The following is a 15,597-nucleotide window of genomic DNA, read 5'->3' on the forward strand; positions in this document are numbered from 1 at the left end:
GCTTTATGGAAGAGCTGCAAGTTGATTGGCTACACATTTCTCGAAACTAGAACTTGGACCAAGTCCTAACATCGTGGACATTGGCCTTAAAGGAGTAAGCGAATTAAAGTAATTTTAATTCCTACTCCTACTCTTACGCCTGGCCGATCAGAGTACAAGAAAAACTGTATCACTCCGCCGCCGCGACAGCCGGCACTTGTTAATATTTTTAATTTATGGAAATCCATGTCACAGCAAAGTCTCCTTTTGCTAATTTCAAAGCAAGATGACCGCTTTCTCCGACAACGTGACACTGTCATTCCTACGACTACTCCGTTGTGTTCCAGTTTGTTCTAGACTCTTACGCCCGGCTTACCTCATGTATTGTAGACGAGCCTTAATTCCCCTTTGCAGTACCGTGTCGGCGATGTAAATATTGCCGAGGGACAAATTTCTTATTGACAAAACAGAACTGCGTGACGAGATCAAACCTGGAACCTGCCTGAGCTGGTATTCGTAGTTTGTTTCTATGTATTTAAGTCATTTTCTTAAATTAAATTAGTCGGAGCCACATTAGCAACTTGAGACGTTACTCAAGACCTTAAAGTAAGAACCGGCACTTACAAGTACCAGCCCGCGTCTATCGTTTTTATACAAAGCCACACGTCGCTCTTGTATGCGGCCTCTAACATTGGAAAATGTGTGAATAAATTTAATATTAAAAAAAAATTTTTTTCCACAGTACTACTTCGGCAATGTAAATATGCAGAGGGACAAATTTCTCATCGAGCAAGCGAAACTGGACGAAGGCTGGATTCCAATGACCGTTATGTTAAAATTTAAAAAGTTGGCCTCACTCAGCAGTAATGTTGACACGATTCTGAAGGCTTTGGAGACCAGCGAGCTCATGGAGGTATCTGAGGACAAGAAGAAGATACGTCGCTCGCTGAAGCATCCCTTGCCAGAATATAACGAGGGATATAGGAAAGCTCAGGAAGCTCGAACGGTTTATGTCAAAGGCTTTTCGTTGACCGACACAACTATGGACAAGCTGATTGCCTTTTTCGAGCAGTACAAGCCATACGAAACGATTGTGGTAAATATACTTGTCTGTTACAGAATAAGTAAATATAAATACTAAACAACATATGAGAAAACGACAATGTGGGTCGCAAGGCAAGGTGTAAGTAGCCCAACTTGTAGATCTTGTATTTTAATTAACGCCACATTGGCGTTTTCTCATATGTTGTTTAGTTTTAGTTAGGGGCCTTACTTGAAAGTTTATTATTCTTTAAACGCTTGCCTGGAAACTAGCGTTCCTTTAAGTATTATACCAATTATTGCGAATAATATTATCACGGCCTCAGTGGTCGAGTTGGCTAAGACGCCCGTCACGGATTGAGGGAAGTCCCAGGTTCAAATCCTGGCTGAGGTAATATTTTTCGCAATAAAAATAATTTAAATATAAATGTTTTTGGGCCACGAGTAAATCTTCACCTGCTTGTGCTTTGAATCAGGCAAAGTAAGACCAAATAATATTGTAACCAATGTAATAGTTTTAAACCGCTCTTTTTTCTTGCATTAGGCTATTTACTTAAGCTAATTATTTGACAGATTTAATATCTTATATATATAGACATAAATATAGATTTCAAGAAATAATTTTAATACATTATTAATAGTATCTTACACATGATTTTGATTTGCAGATGAGAAAATATCAAGATAAAGATAAAGTCTTTAAGTTCAAAGGATCTGTTTTTGTGCAATTTGAGACCCTTGAAAGCGCTAAAGCATTTATGTCTGTAGAATCCATCAAATATGAAGAGACCGAATTGATAAGGAAATGGGCGTAAGTAAAAGTATATCTGGAGAGAGAAATAACAATATACATATACTTTATACTGTTAATATATTTATTGTAATTCTGATACAAATTTTGCAGTGCGATTTATAATGCAGATAAAGCACAAGAGAAGGACGAACGTAGGAGAAAGAGAGCAGATAAAATGAAGAAATCAACTGTGAGCAAATGTAGAAGATAGATGTGATTATAATCTATCGTTTTGAATCCAAATTCTTTCACTTGTACTTCGTATTACAACTTTATTATTTTTTTTAGACAGAAGAAAAGGAGTCGGAGGGCGATGAAACAGAACAAATATCTACAGGGACAGAGAACAAATTGCCAAAAGGTTCAGTTATTTATTTTTCTAATGTTTCCAAGACCTGTACAAGAGAAGATATTAAAGAGTGCTTAGATAAATTCGATGCCGATATTGCGTACATCGATTTCCAAAGGGGGAATACGGAAGGCTGGATACGTCTGCAGGGGGAAAATGCCGCTAAACCTTTGTTAGAAAAGACAAACGAAGGCAAGGTGAGGGATATCGGCAAAATGTTTCTCCAATAGCTGCTTTAATGCTTTCGAAATTACAATCGAGCCAAACATTTTAATCGTGTTCCAAGGTGGTAATCAAGGACATTGAAGTTACCTGTAAACTTCTCGAGGGCGAGGAGGAAAATAAGTATCTCGCTAAAGCAATGGAAGATATGGTAGCTTCGAAGAATAAGTATCATAAGGCCAAGCGGGGTAATAAGAAAGGTAAAAGATCATTTTGAAAAATACTGTAATTGTTGATTATCATATATATTATAATGATGCTTTAGCCATGCTAATACTGAGAAATCATGAACAAACATATAAATTATGTGCATGGATTTCGTTGAGTTAAACTTTTAAAATATCTGAATTTTTTATTACGTTGCAAAATGATATTGCGCTTTAAAGAGGCAAGTACAAACAAAGTTCTTTATGTTCAAAGGACGTGCGCGGGGTACAAAGAAAAGAGGCAATAGTCCCTCTCGTGATGTGACTCCGGCTAAGAAGAGAGCTATCGATTGAGATCGCTTCATCCTGGCGGCTTCAAAATCACATAGTGTATATTTTACTGTATTTTCAATGCATTCACAATATATAGAAGAGAGAACCGCTAAATTATGCCGCAGGCATAATTTTATTATATTAGAAACTAATTTCATTTCAACTTTTTGTTACATTTTCTTTGATGTATGTATATTTTAGATACTTCGAAAATATAGCCTCGTCTATATTTGAGTTAAGTGCGTTTTCTTCAATTATCCGATGCTTCACGTTGAACTTTTCGACTTTCAAAGTCGAAGAACGTGATTCAAAGGGAAAAGAGACAAGACTCGCCGTGTATTTTTATAAATTGTCATTTATTTGTTGTACAGTGAAATTTACAAATTGGTTTCTCTAGACTATAACACGTATTTAAATTTCACTGTCGCTTTACGTGCGTCAATACTACCCTTCACGCAAGTATCACAACGTGTTAAAGATCATATCATCTGCGAACAGTTACTTTGAAAAATTACACGTAATGACGTACTTAAAACTATCGTAGTCGGCAATATGATTTTACGCGACACCGAGTCTGTGCATATTAACGCTACGTAGTACTTAATTACAGCTTTACCATACCTTAACCATATTGATACATATGTATAGTTTCATGTGCCGAGGAGTCGTACGTAATCGATTAGATTAATCTTATTTCTTTAGACAGTCTCTCAATATTTAATGATTTTGAAACTCATTCTAGGTGGAAAAAGTTCCGAGGTCTTTTTCTTCTTCTAGGATAACAGTTAAATTGTTAGAAAATTCAGTTCCCGCGAGCGTCACCCGTTAATTGTTATGTACGAATGAATTTGTTACAATCTTACCACGCAATCTCAAAACGTTATTCTTTTTTTCTTTTTAGTGTGTAAAAATCTATCAGTGTCTCTGTTTCCCGATTTTCGTATTGCTGCGCCTGAGTTTCGTCAAGCCGGATATTATCGATTATTCGCATTCCATTGTATCCTGAGGAGCGCATCTCATTTTCGCGCGCAGGCCGATTTGGTTGCGCACAATGAGGATGACTTTCAAAACTTGGTATCTGTGTGGAGTCTAGTGGTCTCAGCGATCTCAGGTCATGAATATTAATTCGGGATTAAGAACTCGCTACAAAGACAAAATGTATCTCTGCAAACACGGGCGCGATCACGTCTTAAGATATTTGGTCGTAGAAGAGAGAAAGAGTCCTATAGAAGTCGACAGCTTTAATCCTACTTTAAGAGAAATTACTTCTTTTATTGTTACGGTTTTTGAGCAGATAGTTGTTCTTGGCAATGATCTCCGATTTAAAAAGGCAGTACGAAGGAATTGTCAAGATTGTTGCATAAATTTGGGCTCGAAAGAATCCAAGTGCCGTCGAGCGAGCTCTCGCCTCAACACATTGTAAGTTTTCATCTCTTCGTACACGTAAATAACTTGAGATTCAAAATTACGCCGCTATCCACGAAGGTGAAAAGACTTAATTGTGCGGTGTAATATTAATTCAAGTCTTTCAAATGAAAGAAACATACAGACACACTCGATACTTAAATTTTCCTTGATGTCAAATACTGTCTAGTACTCGTACATTGTTTTGCATGTTAAAGTGGAGGAGAATATACAAGATGCGTGGTGAATCGCAGAGGCTCGCGGGCGAGAAACGCGAGAGGATGTGTGTGTGTATATATCATCAGACGAGGAGTTCCAGCCGCGATTCCGTGGCCACCGTACGATACTTATGGCTGTCGGACTATTCTCTACGAGAAGAACACTCAGCGGTAAGGTCGAGTCCGCCCTCTCGAAAGTCGTCGCGTTCCCCGGCGCCATTCCCCACCGGCTCTCTCCTCTGTCGAATGCACTCGTGATTGCGCACTTGCGCGACAGGTAACGCCGGGCTGGAGAATCGCGCTTTCCGCCCGAATAAACTTGGCGAGCACTCGCGAGCGCTATTAAGCCGTTCTCCTCCGGCAGGATCGGAATTACACGTTACGAGGGATGTAGTTAACTGCGTGTCGCCAGGGCGGAAACGACGAGTGCGCCTTCGCTTTGCAGAGACCGTGCCCTCGTACACCGTATTCGTTTCACTCGCGAATAACGGGGAGCGCTTATCGCGCTCGATCCGTTTGATCCGCTTCGAATCGAGTGCCTCTTGCCCCCCCAATCGATGCCTTTACAAAGCAATCGTCGAGATGATGGTATGCGACCGTGTACGCGGCTTTGGTATTCCGATTCCGCTTCGAGATCTCTTAGATCAGAGTCGTGGTCGATTACCGTGCATCGACGCGCACACCCGCGCACGGGTATTCTTATACGTATAATTGCTTTTTAACGGAGAATTCGATTTGGAGCTTTTTAGCCAGAATTCCATTATACGTCTCTCGTCTCGATAATCCCCCGTCAAGCGCCCTGTTCTGTGACATCGAAGATATCGACACGCTTCCTTTATGCCCTCTGCAGCGATACTTAAGGCCACCTATTTGCCAGGGTCTCCGAGAGAATCGGGATTCATTCCGACGAATTAAACCGGCTGGGAGACATCGCATCGATATCCTCAATCGCGAGGAAAGTCCTTTGAATAAAATACTTTTTGAGCACTCGGATACATTACGTAATAGAGTCACGCGTTACGACGAGTACCCTAGCCCCCCCCCCCGGTTTCACCAACGTCGGCTTGAGCTCAGCTCAATTCGTTCTTTGTCGCTCTTCAACTGTTACTCTAGAATAGTTTAGAAACAAACATGAATTAAACTAAGATCAAAGTTAAGCAACGTTTGGTGAAACCGGGCCTCGGCGATCACGTTCCTTAAAATCCATCGAGAGATACATCCCGTCTCTTTTACAAGTGGCAACTACGTACAATCCACGTCTCTATTAGAAGTAACGACCACGTGCAATGCAATCTTATATTTCTACCGGTGGGAAGAACCGGTCGCACAGTTCCCTAAGTAGTAGCAGCCGGGCGCAATCCAGCTGGTAATAACAGTTCAGTAGCGCGTTATAGTCAGTTAGTAACGGTCGGCGATAATCGGCCCGTTCTTAGTAGTAACGTCCGACTGCGGTCGAACACGCCATCCTCCCTTCGGCCGTACGTGGCTTATCCGACGCGCTACAATTCACACACGCACACGCACGCACGCAATGCACACTGCGAGCCCTCTTCGTCCGCCGAATTCGAGTCTACGCTCAAATCCGGCCACTGTCCGACGAGCGATGAAGGGGAGCACCGTTCAAAATCTGGACTCCGTGGTGGCCCTCTCCGCGTCCACGAAGGTCACCCTCTTCGTCCGCGCGTTGCCCTCTGGGGGCAACCCCTAATGCTATACGGATATCTCTTGTATCTGCACGCGTTTCTTGATGGTGTTGGTGCTGCCGGCGGCGGCGGCGGTGAGCGAGCTGGTGGTCCTGGCGGGCGGTTTCGGAGGGACGGCGTTGCCGCTGGCCCCGTGACCGGATCTCGGATCTTTCCTACTCAGCTGCTCGCCGTCCTGGCAGTCCTGGCCGTCCTGGCACTGGGCGAGCTGGAGCTGCTGCTGCTGCTCCTGGATGGAGGGGCTTCTCGCGAGGGTAGTGTACGAGGGGGGTGGCTCCTGAACGGGCCGCGGATTCTCGGAAGGCTTCATAGACGTCCGGGTGGTCATCGGCAGGGACTCCTGCCCGTTCGGCCTGCAATCCATCGCGGCGCGCTTCTTGTCGCGGTCCCGCTGATAATAGATGCCGGCGAAGATGAGCATATTCAGAACCAGGAGGATGCAGCCGACGCCCACGGTGATCCCCAGGGCGGTGGTCGTGCTGTAGTAGTGACGGGACGCCAGTCTCTGCAGCAGCTCGGCGTCGTCCTCGGAATCGTCGAGGATCGGCGTGATGTCCTCGACGAGGCCGTCCTCGCCGCCCGTCGATGTGCTGCAGGCGGTGGTCGAGGACGAGCTCGTCCGAGTCGTGCCCGTCAGCGGCAGCGGCGTGTACCACTCGTCCCGAACCGGCCCTGGAATGATAACAGAGCGCGAGGGATGACGACTGAGCGGTAATCCTTCCCTCTAAAAAGTCAATCGGTGAATTATCGCCGAAGACAGTGAACAGTCGTTGATTTGCAGTTATAAGTATAGCACTGAAATATTAAAGATACACGATTCCAACGTATCTCATTTGTTTGACTTAAATAAGACTTTTCTGGGTGTATACTTATAACTGTAAATCAGTGACTGTTCACGTTGTTTAACTTTAAACTCAGCCTAATTCATTCTATTATACCTTAGAAAGAGACAAACGTGAATTAGACTAAGATTAAGTCCTGTTTCAGTGATACTCCACCGGCTGACTTTAAGACCCAGTTTCACCAAACGTCGCTTAACTTTAATCTTAGTCTAATTCACGTTTGTCTCTTTCTAAAGTAACAGTCGGAAAGAGAGACGAAGAATGAAGTAAGCTAAGCTTAAAGTTAAACAACGTTGGTGAAACCTGAGGCCCAGTTTCACCAAGCGTCGTTTAACTTTGATCTTAGTCTAATTCACGTTTGTCTCTTGCTAAAGTAACAGTTGGAAAGAGACAAAGAATGAATGAAGCTAAGCTTAAAGTTAAGCGACGTTGGTGAGACCAGGCCTTGGAGAGTTTCCTTCCTAGCGCGACCTCACCTGCGTAATAATGATCGCCTCGTTCCCGGAAGTGATGATGCCGCATAGAAACGTCGTCGTCGCCGGGACGATGGAGCTGCGGTATCAAGTTAAGCCACACGGCCATTTTGTGGCCGCGATAATGGCTCTTCATCTTCGGCTTCAACGCTGAAATAAAATTTCGATAGTTAAAAGCGCCCGGCTCTCCCCCGATAATTATCCATATCCGCTCGCCAAAGGACAGTCATTACGTATTAATCAATCGTGAATGCGCGACTGAGCAACGTATCGTCGCGAATAATTGCGAATAGCGAATCGGTTGTAATTATCGAATGCACCCAAGAATATCTACATAATTATTATCGGAGAATAATTTCGCATTTTGTTGGAAAAGGACCCGCGCCCTTGCGTGCAATTAAACTTCTCCGGGAAATTTCAAAGAGACCGCGGCGGACAAAGTCCACCGTACACAATCAAATTTCTGCGGAAACTCTCGGGGGGATTTAAAAAGATCGCGCGACCATTCCGGCGCGAGGAAACGAAGGGGAAGAAGGCGCTTTGCGGAAAATTAAATTTATCGAAAAATAACGGGACGGGGAGAGAACTCCTTTTCTCACCGCGCCGCTCTCGGGCGCGGGGCGACGTAACGTACCTATCGTGAGATACTGCTGAGATCCTGTCTCATATTGTTCCCAAGTGAGACCGCGGAATCGCGTCTTCTCCTTCGGCGTGCCGTAGTCGACCGACTCGATCTTGTGCGGCTCGTTCGGGTTGCCGGTCTTGGCGAAATTGGTGAAGAAGGTGAGCACGGCCTCCGCAACGCCCTGGTCTTGTCGGGAATAATTCCGCGGGAAGAAAGCCCCGCCTGCCACCAACGGCAGCCCGAAAATATACGGTATGTCCTCCCCACGAACGCTCCCCAGGCGCTGCAATGAGGATTTCCTCCGTTCAGAGAGAAAGAGAGAGAGAGAGAATCGGGGGAACATACCCGGAGCATCCCCCGAGCTCCGTAATCGATAATTACACGGCCGGCGCTACGTGCAATCGTAGGCGCGAGCCTATTGTAATATTTACTGTAAGTCCACCTCGCTCTCCCTGCGATCGCAGCAATTCGTAATTCGCGACGGCTGTTAAATCATTATCGGCTATTGGCGATTGTTTTATTTAATTAGCCGAAACAGAACATCAGTTAATTGTTGATAGCCAATTACTAGAATTTTAGTTAATTAATAGAACCGCGGCGATCGCCTAGGACTCGTGGCCAGGGGGAGAGGGACCGTGTCTCTCCGGCGTTGCGCCGCGCGTAATATCGGACGGCGAAATTGTCCACCGTGTCGTCCGCGTGAAATGGCACCGCGTGCTATACCGCACTGATCCCCATTAGCACGCGTGAAACGCGCGGCGGGAAAGAATGCCGCCGGAGGGGGGACCGCGTGGCGGGCGGAAAGCGCCGCGATTAACAATTCAAATAAATTCATCGCATTTGCATTCAGTGGTCTTGATATCGCTTTCTTATCTCCCTTCGGCGCGGCTTTTTCTCGCCTTTGTCTCCCACCCCCTCTCTCTCTCTCTCTCTTAATTCGCCCGTCCTTTTTTTTGGATCGCTTCGGCGACGCGCTGGTGCGCCAGACGAGTTCCGAAATCGCGTTGATGTTTAAAGCGACGCAGGGTCAGTCGGCGATTACGCGAACTCGTTGAAGGGCGAATCTTTCGGCGGGCGCTTAATTAAATCTCGTTTCGCACACGTGGACGGGATAGGGCGAGGAAATAACGTCGGTGCTCTGAAACGCTGTTAACTTACACGGCCACTCGCGTCCCCCCCGCGCCGTCCCTTCGCCGGGCGGGATTAAACAACTTTTGGGAGCCGACGTGACGCGTTTCTACGCGCCCTTCCACACGCCGGGCGGATAATGCCGCGGGAAGGATAATGCGCCCCCCGCATCGGAGACGGCTCGTTTCCTTAAATATCCGGCAAGCACGAGCCGTACGAGCATTTTTTTTTCTTTCTTTGACGAGCTCCCGAGGCGATCCTCTTTCCCTCCAAATTGAAAACGTCAATCTGTCTCCCCGTCGCGACTTTAACGCGCCGCTTGGCAGCGACCTTACAAATTGGCCGATATAACAATTTCTTTCTTGTCCTCCCCGATATTATTATGTCAAGCGTGACAAAGCCCCGTCATTCCCGAGACAAAATGCGAACACGGTGCGCGCGGGTCGCTCCGGGGCGTTTTATTAAATCAGTGTCTTCATCGTGAAGTCATGGCCAGCGGTTACCAGCCCGGGTATAGATCGGGCGCGACGCAGAGTGAGACGGATGAGCTACGGGGACGTGGGATCGGGCGAGGGCGCGGGTAGGGGCTGAACGGGTTGCTTCCTTAACTGGAAGTGCCCGGCGGACCACCTAGGTGTCGAGAGCGAACGTTAGTCTCTCTTCGGGACGTCAAGTTAATGGAGTTAACTCAGACTTAAGCAGTCTCTACCTCTTTTGCTCACCCCCGCTCCGCCCCGCCCTCCGCCTCGCGCGCCAGCAGTGGCGCGCGATGGCCTGTGTTAGCAGCGGGACGATATCGCTTCACGACGGGGAGAAAAATCGACGCCTCGAGATACCGCGGGCTTACCCCTCGCGTCGATCGACGGCGCTAAATTACGCGATTTCTCGCCGCCCTCCCGCTGCCGCGCGAATTTCACCCGGGAATCTCTCGCGTCTCTCGCGAGATTCCTTATCGTTGGCTACTTGAGAGAAGAGCTGTGAGACTCGGTATTTAAGTGTAAAATGAGTGTCTTGGCACAGTAAACCGAAGCGGCAAAGAGGTAGGAAGAAAGAAAGTACCGGGGGAAACACTCCAAGGATTAAGAAGAGCCGAGAAAATAAGGAGAACGCGAGGAAGACGCGCAGGCTGAGGACCGAGGAGAGAGGAAGAGGCGGAAGGAGAGAGAGGATAAATAATGTTAGAGGATGAGTAGTAGGAAATAGGGATGACAAGAAGGATCGTTAGGTAGTTCGTTGCACGTAGGTCAATGGGTATAAAAGGTGTAAGTGCGTTGAGCTTGGATAGTGAATCAGGCTCCACCATTTTCTTCTTCTTATGCTATGTGGCACCTGCGTTCAGGGAAAGAGCAATACGGCCGGTATCAATCAGATACAGATTTAAGAGACTTTTCTCTTAAAATTTACCCTGAAAATCGCCGGACACCATGGCATTTTGAACAACTGTGCGTGAGAGTCTTTTGAAATTTTACCGTACATTCTACTACAGGGTGTTCAGCAAACTCGATGAAAAAAATTCCTTGACTCTTTCAAGGTTTTCCAGGAGCCGGAATTATTTTTCCGGATTTTTTGAGGACTAACGAAAAAAACGTGTCGATGCTTCGGCACAACGAAACAACGTGAAGATAAAAGGGGCATTCTAGGGATAAAATGACGAAGAGCGCCAATTTAGTCAAATGTACTAGGTTTTAAACGTTGTGATGTTAGGCATGGCAAGCATAACTACAATACTATCATCGATAACGAGACGTGCAATATTATAATTACTAGTAGAATGTATGGTAAAAGGAGTGGCAGCCGATGGGAAAAAGAAGGAGAGGAAGACCAATGTTGGAGTGGCAACAAATGGTCCGTAAAGCCACGCGCGAAAGAAATCTGTCACCAGAGGATGCAGAGGACCGAAATAGGTGGAGGGAGGGCGTCGAACAACGCCGCAAAACGTTTTAAACCGACTAGGTAGATGGGTGTATGGTAAAATTTCAAAAAACTCATAAAATTCTTGAAAATGCCGCGTTGTCCCGCGATCGCGTCATTTTCGGGATACATTTGAAGAAAAACTTCGCCCCGTGTAGGAAACTCCAAAGCATAATACTGGTAATTATTCGGGTGTACGGGAAGGTGAAGCAACGATTCAAGTGAGCGCGATTGCACGATAGAACGTGATAAGGAATGCGTCTTACCTGCACGTAGCCGCTGTCCTTGGACTGATGATTGAAGTGGTAAAAGTACGTCTTGGCGCCCCGCCTGGCGTGGTAGAAGGCGATTCTCATGAGAGGCGCGACCGTGTGGCCGTCGCTCAGCGCCTCCATGGTCGAGTCCCGTATTATGATCGGGTGGAGCACCGGCTTATCCCAGTCCGTGTACTCGTTTCTCACCGCCGAGAAGATCTCGTTGAGATGGTAGACGTAGGCGTTGCGGATGAAGGTGCGCAGGATGCGATTCCGGTGATCCTCCTCGAAGCCGAACTGTATGTCGTTGTTGTTGAAGTCGAGATTCGACTCGGTCGTGGAGACGCCCAGGACCAGCGGCACCTTGATGAACGCGTCGCTCGCGCGCTCCATGTCCAGACCCGGGTCGGGGTTGTTCTGGTCCACCGGCAGGCCGGGCCCGACGCGGGGCACGAATCTGAAGGGGGACACAAAACGCGGGGGGGGGGGGCGAACGGGAAAATTCAGAGCGGCCTCTGGGCTCGTGCGAGCGGGGTGCTCGCGACGCTAAATTGATATAATAAGGGTATTAAATCAATAAAGCGAGGGCTATTAACCCGCCACGATCCGACGGTAATCCGATAATAATTTAGCGTGCGCGCGCGCGCCGTGATTATCCTCGCAATTAGTAGTATCGCAGATTTCATTTCGAGCCTCGCGGTAAATATACTCGCGGATGCGCTCGCGCGGCTTAATGGTTAATCCGGCGAGCGACCGCGAACGAGCGTCGAAATTCAATTTAAGATCCCAGCCGACCTACCCCCGGATTCCGATCGCGCTTCTCCCCGCGGACGCGCGAAAAAGAGCCGCGACAATTCGTAACGCCGCGAGATCTTCGAATACGCGCTGACGCGCAGTCTCGACGCTTCGTCATAATTCACCGCAGAGCCGTGAACTCATGAAATCGTTATGAATTTGTAACGCAGTAATTGCCGGCTGCGTTGGCCAGACGTCATTTTTTCAACGTATCAATCATATCTGCTGAATTTTTTACAATCCGGCATTTTCCACTTTTCCATCGAAATGCACAGCTCTAATATTCAGGCGATGAATATGAATCCTGCAATATATATATATATATATATATATATATATATATATGTGTGGCACAAACGGGGCGATTCCGAGGTAATATTTATTACATCGACGTGCTATCATAAATAAAAAGATGGAAAAGAGGTATCGATGCATTCCATCTGTACCAATTTCGCGATACATATTTCATTATTTTAATTTTCCCCCGTCGCGAACGCGGGGGCGGAACGAGTGTGACGCTCGCCCTCGGTAGGGACCCTGTAATCAGTGACTGGCCATAAGAGTTGGTCAAATTCCTGCGAGGTATAGCCTATGCTTCTCTCTCACTCGCGGGAATTCCGGCCAGTCTCCGATTTCAGGATCTCTAGCCGTCCGCGTGTCTAAGCGCCCACCTGATTTCCGGCAGTTGCACGTCCATGAGGGTCTTCAGAGGCACCCCTCGGAGGCAGTCGGCTATGTCCTCGTCGGACTCGGTCGAGCAGCCCATCTGCTCGCCGATCTTCGCCCGGAGGTCGTTCGGGTCGTGCACGGAGGCCCAGGGACTCAGCGCCGAGCCGCTGGACAGCACCACGCGGTGAAATAATCCTGCGGAAGGAACAGACGGCTGGGTGCCACGCGGGAGAGCGAGTAGGCGCGGAAGGGATCCCTTTGCTCCGCGCGGCACCGAACTCGCGTGCATCGAGTGTACGCGGGCTAACACGGCAGGATATCGTCAGCTTCCGGCCGATCGGAGCGGAAGCGATGAGCCCGACGGGAGTTGCCCCAAATGGTTATTATCCTCGCATGGATAATTAGAGGCGGACGTAAATATGATCGCGCCACCGTCCGCCGCTACGCCGGGGATGATTGTTTTCCCTGCGCGCGGGGCGTCGAAAATCCGAACGTATTAACCGAAACGCGCGCGATTATCGGACGATTAAAAACTGTTAAAAACGCGACGGCGATTGAATTGGTCGTCACGGCGAGGCACGTCGGGCAATTTTCGATAAATCCCCGCTCGGGCGTGTACAGGCGAGGAAATTTTCTAGGCGGCGCAATTAATATCGCACGTCACTTGGGCGGCCGGCGGCGAACGGTGAAACGCGGGAAATCGTGCCACCGCGGAAAATTCATGCTAATTGAAAAGGATATTGCGCAACCTAATTAATCTCGCTTTTAATAAGCTGAATTTTATGACGTAACGCAGCCAGGGGCAGGGGGGAGGGCGTGTTTCAAGCGGCGCGCCAATATCGCGTTTGATGGTATCTCCAGCGCGTATTCCGGTTACCAGCCGGAAAATCACATTCGCCGGCAAACATTTATGCTGACGCTAAAGTCGTTTATCGAACGTCACTGGTTTCTTTATGAAAATCGCTGTTTCGAATGCAAACATCGGCGCGAGCGGGCGCGCTCGCTTCCCCGCGCCGCGGAGAAATATTAGGCAATATGTGTCCAACATAAACACCCCGCGTATCGTTGATGCGCGGCACAAATATTTGTACTTTACGACTTTACATGCTCGACATTCGCGCGCGCGCGTTTAATTTCTTGCGAGTGGTACTCGTCCGATATAAATCGCAACCCGGGTCCAGGCAGCGCGCCGTTGGATAGCTTTCGCCCGGCGTTTATTATCCGCGCTCTTTTTTTCTTCACAGAGGGAGGAGGGGGGGGGTTCAATTTCTCGATCAAACGAAAGCGGGGATTAGCAAATTGCCCGATATTTTTCCGGATTTGGTCTCCTCGAACGGGGAATGACGAGCGATCGCATCTCCAACTTGCAATACACGAAATCTCTACCCTCTCCCTCTCACTCCACACAGCACATGATATCATTTGAATATTCTATACTCATACTACGCGAATAAACGTGCTGTATTTGACATACTGAGATCGTCCTTATAACATTTTTAGTAGTATATTACAGGGTTGGGAAAGTTACTTTAAAAAAATATCTAGTTACAGTTACAGTTTTTTCGCTAAAATTGTAACTAGTTACAGTTACAAATTACTAATTCTGAAAAGAAAAAACGAATCGTTACTTTGCAGTTACTTTCTCGCAATGAAAATAAAAATATTAAATCTGTAGTTGAATTATAATATAAAGTGTCGATAAAGCCCGGATAGCACAAAGTATTGGCGTAGTATTTGGAAATAATGTAAATGCAATACCATGCAATTATTGATACGTAACATTGGCGTTACATTAGCCGTTGTTCTATATTCAATATTACAATTTTATTGGGCAATCTTGCTATACAGTCTAATATTATAGTTTGTCAGCCAATTTTTATATTTAGCAGTTACACGTATAATTTATATTTCAGAATTTTACTTTTTATTCCATTGTCGTGTGTAAGTTTTATGATAAGGGCATACATATTCAGTATAGACATCTGCGAGATGCGAAACGAAGAAGATTGGTTTTTGGTTCGTGTCGCTACGTCGATTTTTCGCCGAGTTATAGCGTTTTAAAAATCGGGCGCGCGCGCACCATTCATGAATGAAGGCCGCGCGAGTTTTACGCGAGTATTACGCAAGTGTACTACGTCCCCAAAAAACTGGCATCAAAACATACGAGGCACAGGGGTTCGGTAGTAAACACCGCTGCGCGAGACGCCGCATACGCGTCGTCTGCTGCTTCTATCTCAGGATTAAGAGATCGCGAGTCGATATAATCGTCAATAACTTCGCACAGAAAAATCGTAGCAAGATGATCCTGATCTCGTTGGAAAGCTAAGATTTCAGCGCTTCCAACGAGATAAGAATCGCTTATCTCGGATTATTAGTTTACGAGATTTCATTAATTAATTACAAAAATAAAATTGATTTTGTCCCGAGATCGAGATCGCGAGCCGATATAATCGTCAAAATCGTCGCACAGAAAAATCGTAGCAAGATGATCTTGGTCTCGTTGGAAAGCTAAGATTTCAGCGCTTCTAACGAGGTAAGAATGGCTCATCTCGGATTATTCGTTTATGAGGCATTATTGATAAATTCCGAGAAAATTGATTTTGTCCCAAGATCGAGAGTGTGAATTAATCTTTCGATTGGACGAATCTCTCTCACGTCGTGCATTAAATAGCAACACTAATTTATGTTCACTCAATATTTATTTTTCTATAT

The 15,597-nt window shown here is 46.6% G+C and overlaps 2 protein-coding genes across 3 annotated transcripts in view; one reads left to right on the plus strand and one right to left on the minus strand.

The window, feature by feature from the left end:
- Window positions 1–691: 691 nt before the first annotated feature.
- Window positions 692–3,102, plus strand: LOC105559891 (la protein homolog; the record flags this gene model as incomplete). Its single annotated transcript, XM_012008530.1, has 6 exons — window positions 692–1,075; window positions 1,689–1,831; window positions 1,925–2,003; window positions 2,102–2,359; window positions 2,449–2,584; window positions 2,805–3,102. Coding segments are annotated over 6 exons (1,080 nt in total), but the record flags the coding sequence as incomplete, so codon positions are not given.
- Window positions 3,103–5,598: 2,496 nt separating this feature from the next.
- The window catches only part of LOC105559886 (neuroligin-4, X-linked-like), a 219,902-nt gene continuing 209,903 nt past the window's right edge, over window positions 5,599–15,597 (minus strand). For both annotated transcript variants that reach the window (XM_012008519.1, XM_012008520.1), the window contains 5 exons: window positions 12,888–13,080; window positions 11,434–11,878; window positions 8,138–8,411; window positions 7,507–7,653; window positions 5,599–6,860 (listed from right to left, as the gene is read on the minus strand). In XM_012008519.1, coding sequence (XP_011863909.1) covers window positions 6,196–6,860; window positions 7,507–7,653; window positions 8,138–8,411; window positions 11,434–11,878; window positions 12,888–13,080 — 1,724 coding nt within the window. In that variant the 3' untranslated portion in view covers window positions 5,599–6,195. The remainder of the gene's footprint in view (window positions 6,861–7,506; window positions 7,654–8,137; window positions 8,412–11,433; window positions 11,879–12,887; window positions 13,081–15,597) is intronic.

This window comes from Vollenhovia emeryi, unplaced genomic scaffold (genome assembly GCF_000949405.1).
Source record: "Vollenhovia emeryi isolate VEMERY1.0 unplaced genomic scaffold, V.emery_V1.0 DF939250.1, whole genome shotgun sequence".
Classification (NCBI taxonomy): Eukaryota; Metazoa; Arthropoda; class Insecta; order Hymenoptera; family Formicidae; genus Vollenhovia; species Vollenhovia emeryi.